The sequence below is a fragment of the Oncorhynchus mykiss genome, chromosome 17 (genome assembly GCF_013265735.2).
Source record: "Oncorhynchus mykiss isolate Arlee chromosome 17, USDA_OmykA_1.1, whole genome shotgun sequence".
NCBI lineage: Eukaryota > Metazoa > Chordata > Actinopteri > Salmoniformes > Salmonidae > Oncorhynchus > Oncorhynchus mykiss.
This window is the reverse complement of record NC_048581.1, coordinates 2,710,584-2,724,708: the sequence shown is the minus strand read 5'-3', so window position 1 is coordinate 2,724,708 and position 14,125 is coordinate 2,710,584. Positions and strand designations below refer to the sequence as shown.

The 14,125-nt window shown below is 44.1% G+C and overlaps 2 protein-coding genes across 2 annotated transcripts; both read left to right on the top strand.

The window, feature by feature from the left end:
* Positions 1 to 1,223: 1,223 nt before the first annotated feature.
* Positions 1,224 to 11,153, top strand: LOC110516499. Its single transcript, XM_036948275.1, has 8 exons — positions 1,224 to 1,511; positions 2,224 to 2,275; positions 2,586 to 3,404; positions 5,725 to 5,899; positions 6,282 to 6,550; positions 9,365 to 9,531; positions 10,116 to 10,364; positions 10,500 to 11,153. The coding sequence occupies exons 1-8, from the start codon at positions 1,224 to 1,226 to the stop codon at positions 10,818 to 10,820; spliced, it is 2,340 nt and encodes a 779-aa protein (XP_036804170.1). The 3' UTR covers positions 10,821 to 11,153.
* Positions 10,971 to 12,079, top strand: LOC118940053. Its single transcript, XM_036948274.1, has 3 exons — positions 10,971 to 10,994; positions 11,142 to 11,474; positions 11,572 to 12,079. The coding sequence occupies exons 1-3, from the start codon at positions 10,971 to 10,973 to the stop codon at positions 12,049 to 12,051; spliced, it is 837 nt and encodes a 278-aa protein (XP_036804169.1). The 3' UTR covers positions 12,052 to 12,079.
* The last annotated feature ends 2,046 nt before the right edge of the window (positions 12,080 to 14,125 follow it).

Below are 14,125 nucleotides of genomic sequence, written 5' to 3'. Positions count from 1 at the left end.
ACCCTTCATTTCCACTAGATGGCAGCCAAAGTTAGTTGAAGTCACTACTCTAGCGACAGAGACACGGGATTAGTGCGCGTTGAAAGTAGTCTGGTCTCCAAAGCCAAGTTTATCTGGTTACGCTTGAACCTGTTGTTATAGTGGACAAGCTAACTAATACTATTTTTTTTACATAAGGCGCAGGCATTAGGTCTATGTCTTGAAAAAAATACAGCAGGCTAGATTTACTAAATGAACTGTTTTTTATTCAAACTCAAAGCCACTATGTTAAATTCCTTTGATACTGGGTATTGCGCGCTTCATAGATGAGACTATACGCAGGGATGACGCGCCGTATACCTCCTTCTCCGATAAACTGCCAGCCAGTACGCTCTGCAAACAAAATCACAACACAAAAGTTAGTCTGATACCGAAACTAAATCACAATGTATGTATAATGAGCAAAACCCATTATTTGGTTATAATTAGATTTTATTAATTATGATGCTGTCTGCGATTCCAACTCCGGTCGTCGAATCAAAAAGATTGACTGTGTTACCAGGACGACAAACAGCACTGGTGACAATGTTTTTGCGGTTGTAGTGAAATACTTGTGAAAAACAACTTTCTATTTCTGTATTCAAATATGTAGCCCTTTGGAACCAGAGGACGATGCCCATCCACCAACGTAGAAATAGAAACAGAACAGATCTACCTCTTCTTAGACTAGCTTTCAATGAGAATGACAGATCTATAACACATAGAACAGATTTACCTCTTCTTAGACTGGCTTTCAATGAGAATTACATATCTATAACACATATTTCTATGTGAATTTAATTGTTGCGACCAAAAAAAAGTGCCATTCCAGCTTTGTCTTTCCTAAACTGCGTTTACCCCACTCCAGTCAGCAGATATAGCGGATGTGCGTCTGTGACGTATAATCTAGTGGACGAGGTGTTTCTCCACCGTCATCAACAACAGCCAGTCAGACACCTCGGGAGTTTTCTAGCCGAAACAAAACCGAAACATTAGAGCTCTTGAGACGCTTTCAGTGTATATTATTCACTGTGTTTTAAAACAAATTTCGGTCGTATAGATAGTTACCCCCCCCCCCGCCCATTTAATTTCATATATACGTTACTATTCAGCAAGCTGAATAGCTAAAATAGCACTAGGCTAGTCGCACATGTTAACTAGCTATTTTACTTATTTCACCAGGTAGTTAGCTAACATCCCCGAACATGAGCTCACTAAACTTCTCTCCTCCTGTTAAAGAAGAGGAGGTCTGCTGGACGGAGAAAGAGGGTCTGTGGCTGAACCATGTCGTGAAAGAGGAAGAGAAAGACGTTTCAGTTAAAGACGAGGAATACGAGTTCAGAGTGAAAGAGGAAGAGGATGATGTTACGGTAAAAGAAGAGGAGATGGAAGTTACAGTGAAAGAAGAGAAAGACGAGTTCAGAGTGACAGAGGAAGAGGAGGAGGTTACTGAGGAGGAAACGGAAGACGAGTTCAGAGTGACAGAGGAGGAGGTTACTGAGGAGGAAGAGGAAGTGGATGCACCATTGAGAGCATCCTGTCGGGCTGTATCACAGCTTGGTACGGCAACGCCCACAACTGCCAGAGGGAGGCGCGGTCTGCCCAACGCATCACCGGGGGCAAACTACCTGCCCTCCAGGACACCTACACCACCCGATGTCACAGGAAGGCCAAAAATATCACCAAGGACAACAGCCACCCGAGACACTGTCTGTTCACCCCGCTATCATCCAGAAGGCGAGGTCAGTACAGGTGCATCAAAGCTGAGAGACTGAAAAACAGCTTCTATCTCAAGGCCATTGGACTGTTAAATAGCCATCACTAGCACATTAGAGGCTGCTGCCCTATAGGCACAGACTAGGAATCACTGGCCACTTTAAGGAATGGATCACTAGTCACTTTAATAATGTTTACATATCTGGCATTACTCATCTCATATGTACACACGGTATTCTATCCTATTCTACTGTATCTCAGTCTATGCTGCTCTGACACCGCCCGTCCAAATATTTATATATTCTTAATTCCGTTCCTTTAGATTGTGTGTATTGTTAGATATTACTTGTTAGATATTACTGCACTGTCAGAGCTAGAAACACAAGCATTTCACTACACCCGCAATAACATCTGCTGAACACCTGTATGTGACCAATAACATCTGCTGAACAGGTGTATGTGACAAATAACATGTGATTTGATTTATAGGATGCAGTGTTTGGAGTGAAGGAGGAGGAGGAGGAGGAGGGAGAGATAACTGGTACGTTGGTGGAAGAGGAGGAGACCGGAGACCTGATTAACTCCAGTATGTTCTGTTTTAAAACAGTTCTGGAACTAGAATAGATTCAACTCCAGGATGACAACAGAGGAGGAGTGTTTTAGTGGGAGGAGGAGTGTTTTAGTGGGAGGAGTGGAAGGCGGGGTTAAAGATGTTCTAGAGTGAGAAGGTGTTGTTTCTAAGCAACAACTAATCAGCCTGGAGCATTCTACTTGTTGGATCACTGATTGTGTGGTGTTTTTTATATTTTTTATGTATTGTTCTTTTGACTTCTTTTTTTTCTTCATACAAGAGAGAACTCCGGGGCGCTCTGCAGTGCGTTCCTGTCCGCTTTGCCCTAAGGTTGTGGTCGGCTTCAGTCAGCACCTGAGGCACACGCACAATGTGAGGAACACGGAGGAGAGGATCCTCCTTTGTAATTGGCAGTCGGGCCGTGTCAACATCAGGCAGGAGCCGTGCCCAGTGACAGGATGCTCCACCCATGTCAGCAGGCTGGACCGGCACATGGAGTCGCACACAGAGCTCGACAGATCGCAGAGGAGACGGGCTTTAGAGGAACTCAGGAGACGGCTGACCATGGAGCGGCTGGCCACGTTGAGGGCGTCCAACCCTGTCGTCCCGCTGGCCACCCATTTGGATATCGTGGAGTGGGAAACAAAGCAGGAAGAGGAGGACGACTCTTTAGATTCACTGCTGTCTCCTTTGGAAGAGGAGGAGGAGGAGGACGTGAGCTGCGGAGATTATTCCTGCCACTGCCAGGTGCCCATCCTGAGGCTACGGAAAGCTTTGCAAGAGCGGGATGAGGCCCTGACCAAGAGAAGTGCGACCATCCAATCCGTTAGAGAGGACAACCTGAAGCTGACCTCGGAACTGAATAGAGCGAGGAAGAGGTATCAGCTACTGAAAAGGCAGAAGACGAGTGTCAGCGCGAGGTCGGCAAACGCAAGGTCAGCGAAGAGGTCCAGGTTTCAGACCGAGCCATCTCGTCCTGCGTCAGACACAGAACAAGAGGAGCTACAGCGGGACCAAGTCGTGGGTTCAGGAGCCCAGATAGAGGAGGCCACGGCGCTCAGATCTAGCAGCCAAACTCCCTTCCCGGGCTCTGCTCTGAGTAAGTACTGTCTTTAAATAGTATTTTGTATTTGAATAGCCTAAAGGCTTTTTGTTTTGCCTCACTGTGTTCACGTTGTAGAACAGGGTCCAGCTAATCACAGTTATAGTGCTTTCAGAAAGTATTCTCTCCTTGACTTATAGCACATTTTGTTGCTTCGTCTTGAATTCAAAATGGATGAAATTGATTTCTCTCTACAGACCCCCATTATGACAAAATCTAAACATTGTTTGTAGAAATGTTTGCAAATGTATTGAAAATTAAATACAGAAATATCTCATTTACTTAAGTATTCACACCCCTGAGTAAACACATTGTAGAAGCACCTTTGGCAGCGATTACAGCTGTGAGTTTTTCTGGGTAAGTCTCTAAAAGTTTTTCACACATGGATTGTGCAACATTTGCCCGTTATTCTTTTAAAAATTCTTAAAAGTTTTGTCAAATTGTTTGTTGATCATTGCTAGACAACCATTTTCAGGTCTTGCCATAGATTTAAGTCAAAACTGTAATCTTGGCCGCTCAGGAACATTCACTGTCTTCTTGTTAAGCAACTCCAGTGTAGATTTGGCATTGTGTTTTAGGTTATTGTCCTGCTGAAAGGTGAATTCATCTCCCAGTGTCTGGTGGAAAGCAGACTGAACCAGGTTTTCCTCTAGGATTTTTGCCTGTGCTTAGTTCCATTCTGTTGATTTTTTTTATCCTGAAAAACTCTTCAGTCCTTAACAATGACAAGCATACCCATAACATGACGCAGCCACCACTATGCTTGAAAATATAGAGTGGTACTCACACTTTTTTTTTTACCCATCTACCAATAGGTGCCCTTCTTTACGAGGCATCTGAAAAAAACCTCCCTTGTCTTTGTGGTTGAATCTGTGTTTGAAATGCACTGCTCGACTGAGGGACATTACAGATAATTGTATGTGTGAGGTACAGAGATGAGGTAGTCATTCAAAAAATAATTTGAAACACTATTATTACACACACAGTGAGTCCATGCTACTCATCTTATACCTGGTAAAATAAGGGTTAAATAAACTTAAGTGCATTTTTACTCCTCGGCGTACCATAACATAAGGGTTTGAAAACTTATTGACTCATCACATTTCAGCTTTTCATTTTTAATTCATTTGTAAAAACAAAATATGAAAAACGTAATTCCACTTTGACATTATGGGGTATCGTGTGAAGGCCAGTAACAAACATATCTATGTTTAATTCTTGTTAAATTCAAGCTGTGACACGAAAATATGTGGAAAAAGTTAAGCGGTGTGAAGGTCTTGTAACTTTAGGGTCACTTGTGTAGACTTCTGTAGGGCCCGTCCTCCGCTGTGTCTGGCCTGCTTCACTCCGCCCCAGACCCCACCCGTCCTCCGCTGTGTCTGGCCCGCTTCACTCCGCCCCAGACCCCACCCGTCCTCCGCTGTGTCTGGCCTGCTTCACTCCGCCCCAGACCCCACCCGTCCTCCGCTGTGTCTGGCCTGCTTCACTCCGCCTCAGACCCCACCCATCCTCCGCTGTGTCTGGCCTGCTTCATTCTGCCCCAGACCCCACCCGTCCTCCGCTGTGTCTGGCCTGCTTCACTCCGCCCCAGACCCCACCCGTCCTCCGCTGTGTCTGGCCTGCTTCACTCCGCCCCAGACCCCACCCGTCCTCCGCTGTGTCTGGCCTGCTTCACTCCGCCCCAGACCCCACCCGTCCTCCACTGTGTCTGGCCTGCTTCATTCTGCCCCAGACCCCACCCTGAGTTCACTTTGAGTCCACTGCCCCGTCCTATTTGTCTGTCCTGACTGTGCAGGTGACTATTCTAGTCTGATTTGATTCATCTGAGGGAATATAATCAAATGCTTCTTTGTCTTCAAATGATTTGTGTTTGAAACATATTAGAAAAACAGCCTGTCTGATTTATGTTGAGAGATCTGTCTTAAGTCCTAAATGTTGTGTCCTAAATGTTATGTGTCTTTGATTAGGTGTGTTTATAGAGGGGTTCGGGAAGACCTGTGAAGGCCCCAATCCATAATGTTATGTGTCTTTGATTAGGTGCGTTTATAGAGGGGTTCGGGAAGACCTGTGAAGGCCCCAATCCATAATGTTATGTGTCTTTGATTAGGTGTGTTTATAGAGGGGTTCAGGAAGACCTGTGAAGGCCCCAGTCTAAAATATTATGTTTCTATGATTAGGTGTGTTTATAGAGGGGTTCAGGAAGATCTGTGAAGGCCCCAATCCATAATGTTATGTGTCTTTGATTAGGTGTGTTTATAGAGGGGTTCAGGAAGACCTGTGAAGGCCCCAATCCATAATGTTATGTGTCTATGATTAGGTGTGTTTATAGAGGGGTTCAGGAAGATCTGTGAAGGCCCCAGTCCAAACAATAAGCTGAAGCAAAATTGTGCCGTGAAGCTCAAGATGGTGCAACAATTTTTGAAGTTCATGGCGAAGGATGAGAAATATCCATCCCCTCTCAGTTTCCTGGCAGACCGGGACAACATGAGGAGGTGAGCAGAGATCTGTCTTTCTCTTTGGTCTCATCAGCGTTCATTAACAACACACTAATGGATGTTGTGGTGTGTGTGGGTGGGTGTGTGGGTGGGTGGGTGTGTGGGTGGGGGGGTGGGTGGGTGTGTGTTGTGTGTGGGTGGGTGTGTGTTGTGTGTGGGGCGGGGTGGGTGGGTGTGTGTTGTGTGTGGGTGGGTGGGTGTGTGTTGTGTGTGGGTGGGTGGGTGTGTGTGTTGTGGGTGTGTCTGTGTGGTGTGTTGTGTTGTGTGTGTCTGTGTGGTGTGTTGTGTTGTGTGTGTGGTGTGCGTGTGGGGGTGTGTGTCTGGGGGGTGGGTGGGTGGGTGGGTGTGTCTGTGTGGTATGTGTGTGTGTGTGTTTTAGATGGTTTCAGACCCTTCAGCAGAACAAGGCCGTCGCCATGGTCAACCACTACACCTCGACTATCGGTGCATTTCTCCAGTACTCCGAGGAGACCCCTCCGCCTGGCTGCCGGCTGACCAAAAACCACTGGAAGGAGATCAATCGGGCAATGAAGGAGATCAACAAGTCCGTGAAAGGAGCCGTCTCCAACAAGGAAGGCAAGGGGGTGTCTATAAAGAGCCTGCTGGAGTGCCAGTCTCTTGCCAAGGACAAGATCCCCCAAGTGCTGAGTAAGTTTTTCCTCAATCTGGGATGTCACTGTTATTCCACTCTTCTAGACGTCAGAGATGTTCACAGGACATTATGGAAGCTGTCTGTTATTATTATAGATGGTCACAGGACATTATGGAAGCTGTCTGTTATTATTATAGATGTTTACAGGACATTATGGAAGCTGTCTGTTATTATTATAGATGTTTACAGGACATTATGGAAGCTGTCTGTTATTATTATAGACGTCAGAGATGTTCACAGGACATTATGGAAGCTGTCTGTTATTATTATAGATGGTCACAGGACATTATGGAAGCTGTCTGTTATTATTATAGATGTTTACAGGACATTATGGAAGCTGTCTGTTATTATTATAGATGTTTACAGGACATTATGGAAGCTGTCTGTTATTATTATAGATGTTTACAGGACATTATGGAAGCTGTCTGTTATTATTATAGATGTTTACAGGACATTATGGAAGCTGTCTGTTATTATTATAGACGTCAGAGATGTTCACAGGACATTATGGAAGCTGTCTGTTATTATTATAGATGTTTACAGGACATTATGGAAGCTGTCTGTTATTATTATAGATGTTTACAGGACATTATGGAAGCTGTCTGTTATTATTATAGATGTTTACAGGACATTATGGAAGCTGTCTGTTATTATTATAGATGTATACAGGACATTATGGAAGCTATCTGTTATTATTATAGATGTCAGAGATGTTCACAGGACATTATGGAAGCTGTCTGTTATTATTATAGATGTTTACAGGACATTATGGAAGCTGTCTGTTATTATTATAGACGTCAGAGATGTTCACAGGACATTATGGAAGCTGTCTGTTATTATTATAGATGTCAGAGATGTTTACAGGACATTATGGAAGCTGTCTGTTATTATAGATGTTTACAGGACATTATGGAAGCTGTCTGTTATTATAGATGTTTACAGGACATTATGGAAGCTGTCTGTTATTATTATAGATGTTTACAGGACATTATGGAAGCTGTCTGTTATTATTATAGATGTTTACAGGACATTATGGAAGCTGTCTGTTATTATTATAGATGTCAGAGATGTTTACAGGACATTATGGAAGCTGTCTGTTATTATTATAGATGTCAGATGTTTACAGGACATTATGGAAGCTGTCTGTTATTATTATAGATGTTTACAGGACATTATGGAAGCTGTCTGTTATTATAGATGTTTACAGGACATTATGGAAGCTGTCTGTTATTATTATAGATGTTTACAGGACATTATGGAAGCTGTCTGTTATTATTATAGATGTTTACAGGACATTATGGAAGCTGTCTGTTATTATTATAGATGTTTACAGGACATTATGGAAGCTGTCTGTTATTATTGTAGATGTCAGATATGTTTACAGGACATTATGGAAGCTGTCTGTTATTATTATAGATGTATACAGGACATTATGGAAGCTGTCTGTTATTATTATAGATGTTTACAGGACATTATGGAAGCTGTCTGTTATTATTATAGATGTTTACAGGACATTATGGAAGCTGTCTGTTATTATTATAGATGTCAGAGATGTTTACAGGACATTATGGAAGCTGTCTGTTATTATTATAGATGTCAGAGATGTTTACAGGACATTATGGAAGCTGTCTGTTATTATTATAGATGTATACAGGACATTATGGAAGCTGTCTGTTATTATTATAGATGTTTACAGGACATTATGGAAGCTGTCTGTTATTATTATAGATGTTTACAGGACATTATGGAAGCTGTCTGTTATTATTATAGATGTTTACAGGACATTATGGAAGCTGTCTGTTATTATTATAGATGTTTACAGGACATTATGGAAGCTGTCTGTTATTATTATAGATGTTTACAGGACATTATGGAAGCTGTCTGTTATTATTATAGATGTCAGAGATGTTTACAGGACATTATGGAAGCTGTCTGTTATTATTATAGATGTCAGATGTTTACAGGACATTATGGAAGCTGTCTGTTATTATTATAGATGTTCACAGGACATTATGGAAGCTGTCTGTTATTATTATAGATGTTTACAGGACATTATGGAAGCTGTCTGTTATTATTATAGATGTTTACAGGACATTATGGAAGCTGTCTGTTATTATTATAGATGTTTACAGGACATTATGGAAGCTGTCTGTTATTATTATAGATGTTTACAGGACATTATGGAAGCTGTCTGTTATTATTATAGATGTTTACAGGACATTATGGAAGCTGTCTGTTATTATTATAGATGTATACAGGACATTATGGAAGCTGTCTGTTATTATTATAGATGTTTACAGGACATTATGGAAGCTGTCTGTTATTATTATAGATGTTTACAGGACATTATGGAAGCTGTCTGTTATTATAGATGTTTACAGGACATTATGGAAGCTGTCTGTTATTATTATAGATGTTTACAGGACATTATGGAAGCTGTCTGTTATTATTATAGATGTTTACAGGACATTATGGAAGCTGTCTGTTATTATTATAGATGTTTACAGGACATTATGGAAGCTGTCTGTTATTATTATAGATGTTTACAGGACATTATGGAAGCTGTCTGTTATTATTATAGATGTCAGAGATGTTTACAGGACATTATGGAAGCTGTGTTATTATTATAGATGTTTACAGGACATTATGGAAGCTGTCTGTTATTATTATAGATGTTTACAGGACATTATGGAAGCTGTCTGTTATTATTATAGATGTTTACAGGACATTATGGAAGCTGTCTGTTATTATTATAGATGTTTACAGGACATTATGGAAGTTATCCTATTTTTATTCTCATGTTCCCACAGAAACCTTGGCAGAAACAATGACACAGAGGAACCAGAACCGGTTTTACGGATTCCTGTGTGCCTATTTCACCTCCATGTACGGCCACAGCCCGGGCCTTTATAGAAACATGATGGTGAAGGAGGTGGAGGAGGTCCAGTGGGGCCTGTCTGGGACCTGTCTGATCAACGTAAGTCTATAACCAACCATACACCTGAACGTGGCCCAGTGGGGCCTGTCTGGGACCTGTCTGATCAACGTAAGTCTATAACCAACCCTACACCTGAACGTGGCCCAGTGGGGCCTGTCTGGGACCTGTCTGATCAACGTAAGTCTATAACCATAAACCTGAACGTGGCCCAGCGTGGCCTGTCTGGGACCTGTCTGATCACCGTAAGTCTATAACCAACCCTACACCTGAACGTGGCCCAGTGGGGCCTGTCTGGGACCTGTCTGATCAACGTAAGTCTATAACCAACCATACACCTGAACGTGGCCCAGTGGGGCCTGTCTGGGACCTGTCTGATCACCGTAAGTCTATAACCAACCATACACCTGAACGTGGCCCAGTGGGGCCTGTCTGGGACCTGTCTGATCACCGTAAGTCTATAACCAACCATACACCTGAACGTGGCCCAGTGGGGCCTGTCTGGGACCTGTCTGATCAACGTAAGGCTATAACCAACCATACACCTGAACGTGGTTGGTTGGTTTTGGAAACGACTGCAGGCACCACAGCGTTAATGCCTGTTTTTTTTGTCCATTTTCTAATAGGTGGGAAACGCAAAACAAATGCAAACCAGGATCCAGATGTCGCTGACCAAAGAGGAGTACTCTTGGTTTTCAGACTTCCTGAAATTCAAGCACTGCCTGCCAGGGGGAAAGAAAGCCCAGTACTTCTTTTTCAATTCCACCAACACTGAGATCAAGAACCTGCCCGTCTACCTGAGGGAGGCGTGGAAGGAGATGGGCCTGCCTGGAAGCCCTACCTTCACTGACCTGCGGACTTCCATCTTCAGTCATGTCAGTCAGATGGGGGGGGGGGGGGGGGGGGGGGGGGGGTGTAAATTAAGAGATCCTACTCCAACGGCTGTCCCGAAAACCATCAATGACTAAAATATAATATTTTATCTGTGTGTCTTGTTTGTGTTCTTACAGGTTAAAAACGTTGTCCCGAATGCCGACGGGGAAACGTTGTCCGACTTCGTGCGCCACGACAGCCGGACGGAAGCCAAACGTTACGCGATGAATCCTTCCAAAGCCGGTGAAACCAGCGCCTTCCTGGAGAAGGCGGTGAAGGGAGAAGATACCGCACCGCGGGCGCCGCAGAGAACCAGCCATCCACCTCCAGAAAGCAGGAGACGAGAGAGGACGTCTCCGAGCGGAGCACCACCCCTGAAGAGACCGAGGTGCAGTACTAGGAGTCTGGCACGTCCGCCGGGGAGGAGGAGCAGGAACGGACGGCCAGACAAAAAATAAGATATTCAGAGACAACGCATCAGATTACACTTGTACACCGTTTAACACTCAAGAACAAACAGATACTCGGGCATGGTGGTCTCCTCCAACTGAAGGACATGGTGGTCTCCTCCAACTGAAGGGCATGGTGGTCTCCTCCAACTGAAGAGCATGTTGCTGCTCGCCTCCCACTGTGTCAGGTTATGAAGCAGCTGAGGTCCATTTAAAGCCCCAAACAGACTCCAGGAGAAAGAAGGACGAGGAAAGACTTCTGACAGTCAGTTGGAAGAGAGGGGTTGACTTCTGACAGTCAGGTGGAAGAGGGGGGTTGACCTCTGACAGTCAGGTGGAAGAGGGGGGTTGACCTCTGACAGTCAGGTGGAAGAGGGGGAGCTGTCTTCTGACAGTCAGGTGGAAGAGGGGGAGCTGTCTTCTGACAGTCAGGTGGAAGAGGGGGAGCTGTCTTCTGACAGTCAGGTGGAAGGAGGGGAGCTGTCTTCTGACAGTCAGGTGGAAGGAGGGGAGCTGTCTTCTGACAGTCAGGTGGAAGAGGGGGAGCTGTCTTCTGACAGTCAGGTGGAAGAGGGGGAGCTGTCTTCTGACAGTCAGGTGGAAGGAGGGGAGCTGTCTTCTGACAGTCAGGTGGAAGAGGGGGAGCTGTCTTCTGACAGTCAGGTGGAAGGAGGGGAGCTGTCTTCTGACAGTCAGGTGGAAGAGGGGGGTTGACCTCTGACAGTCAGGTGGAAGAGGGGGGTTGACCTCTGACAGTCAGGTGGAAGAGGGGGAGCTGTCTTCTGACAGTCAGGTGGAAGAGGGGGAGCTGTCTTCTGACAGTCAGGTGGAAGAGGGGGAGCTGTCTTCTGACAGTCAGGTGGAAGGAGGGGAGCTGTCTTCTGACAGTCAGGTGGAAGGAGGGGAGCTGTCTTCTGACAGTCAGGTGGAAGAGGGGGAGCTGTCTTCTGACAGTCAGGTGGAAGAGGGGGAGCTGTCTTCTGACAGTCAGGTGGAAGGAGGGGAGCTGTCTTCTGAAGAATGTTCAACTTTCTCACATGTATACACACCACTCAGACACACTCAGACAGACACCACACTCAGACACCACACTCAGACACCATTTTCAGACACCACACTCAGACACCATTTTCAGACACCATACTCAGACACCACACTCAGACACCATTTTCAGACACCATTTTCAGACACCATACTCAGACACCATACTCAGACACACCCATTATTAAAAGTAATTTAATGTCATTTAATTTGATTTCTCGTTTAGATTCAATAAAATATTGTTACTAGTTCTCCACTGTGTTTTCATTTCAGAGGTTGAATGTCAAACAGGATGGAGTGAAGTAACATAGGATCATATCTCAGGGAATGTCAAACAGGAAGGAGTGAAGTAACATAGGATCATATCTCAGGGAATATCAAACAGGAAGGGAGATTTAAAGCAGAACAGTGAAGTAACAGCAAATACGTTGAATGAGCAACTTCTGAGCATGTAGATCCTCACAAGGTTGACGAAATTACCTCATATCTTTCTGTCTAATATGGCTATTTACTGCTGTTGCCCTCATTAGAGGCTTTCTGTAAGTAGTTAGGCCTAACTGTCCTGTCCAAGTTTAGCTGGAATTTAGCCCCAAAGGATTTAAGAGGATTGGTTGACTACAGGCCTAACTGTCCTGTCCAAGTTTAGCTGGAATTTAGCCCCAAAGGATTTAAGAGGATTGGTTGACTACAGGCCTAACTGCCCTGTCCAAGTTTAGCTGGAATTTAGCCCCAAAGGATTTAAGAGGATTGGTTGACTACAGGCCTAACTGTCCTGTCCAAGTTTAGCTGGAATTTAGCCCCAAAGGATTTAAGAGGATTGGTTGACTACAGGCCTAACTGTCCTGTCCAAGTTTAGCTGGAATTTAGCCCCAAAGGATTTAAGAGGATTGGTTGACTACAGGCCTAACTGTCCTGTCCAAGTTTAGCTGGAATTTAGCCCCAAAGGATTTAAGAGGATTGGTTGACTACAGGCCTAACTGTCCTGTCCAAGTTTAGCTGGAATTTAGCCCCAAAGGATTTAAGAGGATTGGTTGACTACAGGCCTAACTGTCCTCTCCAAGTTTAGCTGGAATTTAGCCCCAAAGGATTTAAGAGGATTGGTTGACTACAGGCCTAACTGTCCTCTCCAAGTTTAGCTGGAATTTAGCCCCAAAGGATTTAAGAGGATTGGTTGACTACAGGCCTAACTGTCCTGTCCAAGTTTAGCTGGAATTTAGCCCCAAAGGATTTAAGAGGATTGGTTGACTACAGGCCTAACTGTCCTCTCCAAGTTTTGTCACAAAAATATAAACACAACAATGTTGGTCCCATGTTTCATGAGCTGAAATAAAAGATCACCTAAGTTTTTTCATACACACAAAAAAAGTTTTTTTTTCTCTCAAATTTTGTTCAGCATTTCTCATTTGTCAAGATATTTCAACCACCTGACAGGTGTGGCATATCAAGAAGCTGATTAAACAGCATGATCATTACACAGGTGCACCTTGTGCTGGGGACAATAAAAAGCCACTCTAAAATGTGCAGTTTTGTGTCACGACACAATGCCACAGATGTCTTAAGTTTTGGGGGAGCGTGCAATTGGCATGCTGACTGCAGGAATGTCAAACAGAGCTGTTGAATGTTCATTTCTCTACTATAAGCCACCCCCAATGTTTTTTTTTTGAATTTGGCAGTACGCCCAACCGGCTTCACAACCGCAGACCACGTGTTACACGCCAGCCCCAGGACCTCCACATCCAGCTTCTTCACCTGCGGGAGGGGGTGCTGAGGAGTATTTCTGTATGTAATAAAGCTATTTTGTGGGGGGAAAACAATTTCTGATTGGCTGGGCCTGACTCACTAGTGGGTGGGCCTATACCCTCTCAGCCCCACCCATGGCTGTGCATCTGCCCAGTCATGTGAAATCCATAGATTAGGGCTTAATTAATTTGTTTCAATTGGTTGATTTTCTTCTATGAACTGTAACTCTGTAAAATCTTTGCAATTGTGTTGCGTTTATATTTTCGGTCAGTATAGTTAGGCTTAACTGTCGTCTCGAATTTTAGCTGGAATTTAGCGCCGAAAGTATTTAAGAAATGTGATTGGTTGACGATAGGCCTATGACTGATTTAGAGGTGTTGGGTTAAATGCGGAAGACACATTTTGGTTGAATGCATTCAGTTATGCAACTGATTTGAGTATCTCCCCCTTTTCCCTACTTCACGTTGTGCAGTTTGAGCTACTCCAGGAAGTGACGTTACAGACTAGCTCAGTGCTGCTCTCATTGAGGAACT